We start from the raw sequence: 1,985 nt of genomic DNA on the forward strand, positions 1-1,985 counted from the left end.
ATCTATAAAGATTTTCAGAAAAAATCGTAAGAAATTTATAGATAAATTTTAAAATTTGCATTTTTAATTTCTTATAGGACATCCGATCAATATCCGTATTTCTGGAGGTTTTAGACCACTATAATTGTCTAGTTAAAAAAAATACATTATGTATGGCAGTTTGAGACCTACAAGTGAAACTTCAAAAATTGAGATCAGCTAGGACTGCGTTTGCTAACTTCATAATTTATGGCGGATAAAAACAAGCCAAATCTACAAGTGTCTCATAAATGTTGAAATTGTAATGGAGTTTTCTTTTTTTTCAATTGCTTTGATTGATACTAAATGGTTGTTCAATGACACTTACATTAGTGGGACAAAAATCTTAATGAGTGATACAACAATTAAATCAGATAAAACTTCAATTACAAAGCATGCTTGCTGGACAGTGTTCTTATATCAAATGAATGGGCCCATGATGCTAAGTGCAAGAAGGTGAAATCTATGGCCTTCAAGGTGGATTTCGAAAAGGCGTACAATTCAGTCCGTTGGGATTTTTTATTTTACATGATGCGGAGACTAAACTTAAGTCCCAAATGGATATCATTAGTACAAAGCTGTCTTGAACCTTCTAGAGTTTTTGTACTTGTTAATGGAAGCCCGACCGACGAATTTTGCATGGAATTGGGTATGCGCCAAGGTGATCCAATGGCTCCATTTCTCTTCTTGATAGTGGCTGAAGGTTTGAACGCTTTGCTGCGACAAGCAGTAAATTTAAACCTGTTTTCTGGTTATCGATTTGGAAATTCTGAAGGGGAGATGGTCTCAATTTTACAATACGCTGATGACACCTTGTTTATCGGGGAAGCTACACGCCGGAATGTTTTTACTGTAAATTCAATTCTGCGTTGCTTTGAACTTTCCTCCGATTTGAAGGTAAATTTCAATAAAAGCAAATTGGTGGGAATCTCTATGGAGGACCGAGAGCTTCAGGTCATGGCTAATATTCTGAATTGTCGAATTTTGGATCTCCCCTTTAGCTATTTGGGTCTTCCCGTTGGCGGTAATCCTAGAAGGATTTCTTTTTGGGATCCTGTGATTGCTAAACTGAAATGCAGGCTTTCAAATAGGCGCAGTAAGAACTTATCCTTTGGTGGCAGAATCAGTTTAATTAATAGCACTTTGTCCGCTATTCCACTGTATTTCTTATCATTCTTTAAGATGCCTGAAGGTGTGATTAAGATGTGTACTCAGTTAATGAGAAATTTCCTTTGGGGGGGATATGACGAACATTGCAAGATGGCATGGATTCGATGGGACATAGTGTGCAAGCCGAAGTCTCAAGGGGGGTTGGGCATCTGAAACTTGAGCCTTTTTAACAAGGCTTTGTTGGGAAAGTGGAGATGGCGTTTAATGTCTGAATCTGAAAGTCTTTGGTGCAAGGTTCTTCACTCGAAATATAATTTTTCTGCAGGTAATCTGTCTGATGCAAGGTCGGGTAGAGCTTCATCATGGTGGAAGGACATTGTTATTTCCTGTTGTGATCCTCATGATTCGTGGTGGTTTGATGAGGCCATTTCACAACAAATCAGGGCTGGTAATTCAGTAAGATTTTGGCATGACTCTTGGCTAGGTGATGATTCTCTTGTGGCCCGGTACAGTAGACTTTTCTTGATTTCTGCTCAACCGAATCATCTGGTTAATCAAATGGGATCTTGGGAGGATGAACCGATTGGTTTGGAATCTGCATTGGGAGCGCCGCCTTGAGCCTTCTAAAGAAATTTTGCTCTCAGATCTTCTCCTTCTCTTAGCATAATTTTTGCCCACTCGTAATCCTGTTGATTCTTGGAGATGGGATGGCGTTGAGGAGTATTTTGTCAAGGCAGCGTATGATTGGCAACACATATGGGATTTCTCAGAACCTGATATGGTCTTTAACATAATTTGGAAGCTCCCTATTCCTTCAAATATCAAAGCATTCACTTGGTGATTTTTCTGGGATAGAT

The 1,985-nt window shown here is 38.8% G+C and overlaps 1 protein-coding gene across 1 annotated transcript; it reads left to right on the plus strand.

Annotated features, from left to right (window-relative positions):
- Positions 1-549: 549 nt before the first annotated feature.
- LOC130719643 (uncharacterized) lies at positions 550-1,746 on the plus strand. Its single transcript, XM_057570256.1, has 2 exons — positions 550-1,114; positions 1,454-1,746. Exons 1-2 carry the CDS (start codon positions 550-552, stop codon positions 1,744-1,746), a joined length of 858 nt encoding a protein of 285 aa, XP_057426239.1.
- The last annotated feature ends 239 nt before the right edge of the window (positions 1,747-1,985 follow it).

Source organism: Lotus japonicus, chromosome 5 (assembly GCF_012489685.1).
Source record: "Lotus japonicus ecotype B-129 chromosome 5, LjGifu_v1.2".
Lineage (NCBI taxonomy): Eukaryota > Viridiplantae > Streptophyta > Magnoliopsida > Fabales > Fabaceae > Lotus > Lotus japonicus.

Excerpts from the sequence above, each read along its gene's own strand:
- LOC130719643 (XM_057570256.1), top strand. The coding sequence starts at position 550 with ATGCGGAGACTAAACTTAAGTCCCAAATGGATATCATTAGTACAAAGC. Across the intron at positions 1,115-1,453 it reads CAGGCTTTCAAATAGGCGCA|GTAATCTGTCTGATGCAAGG; the intron begins GTAAGAACTTAT and ends ATTTTTCTGCAG.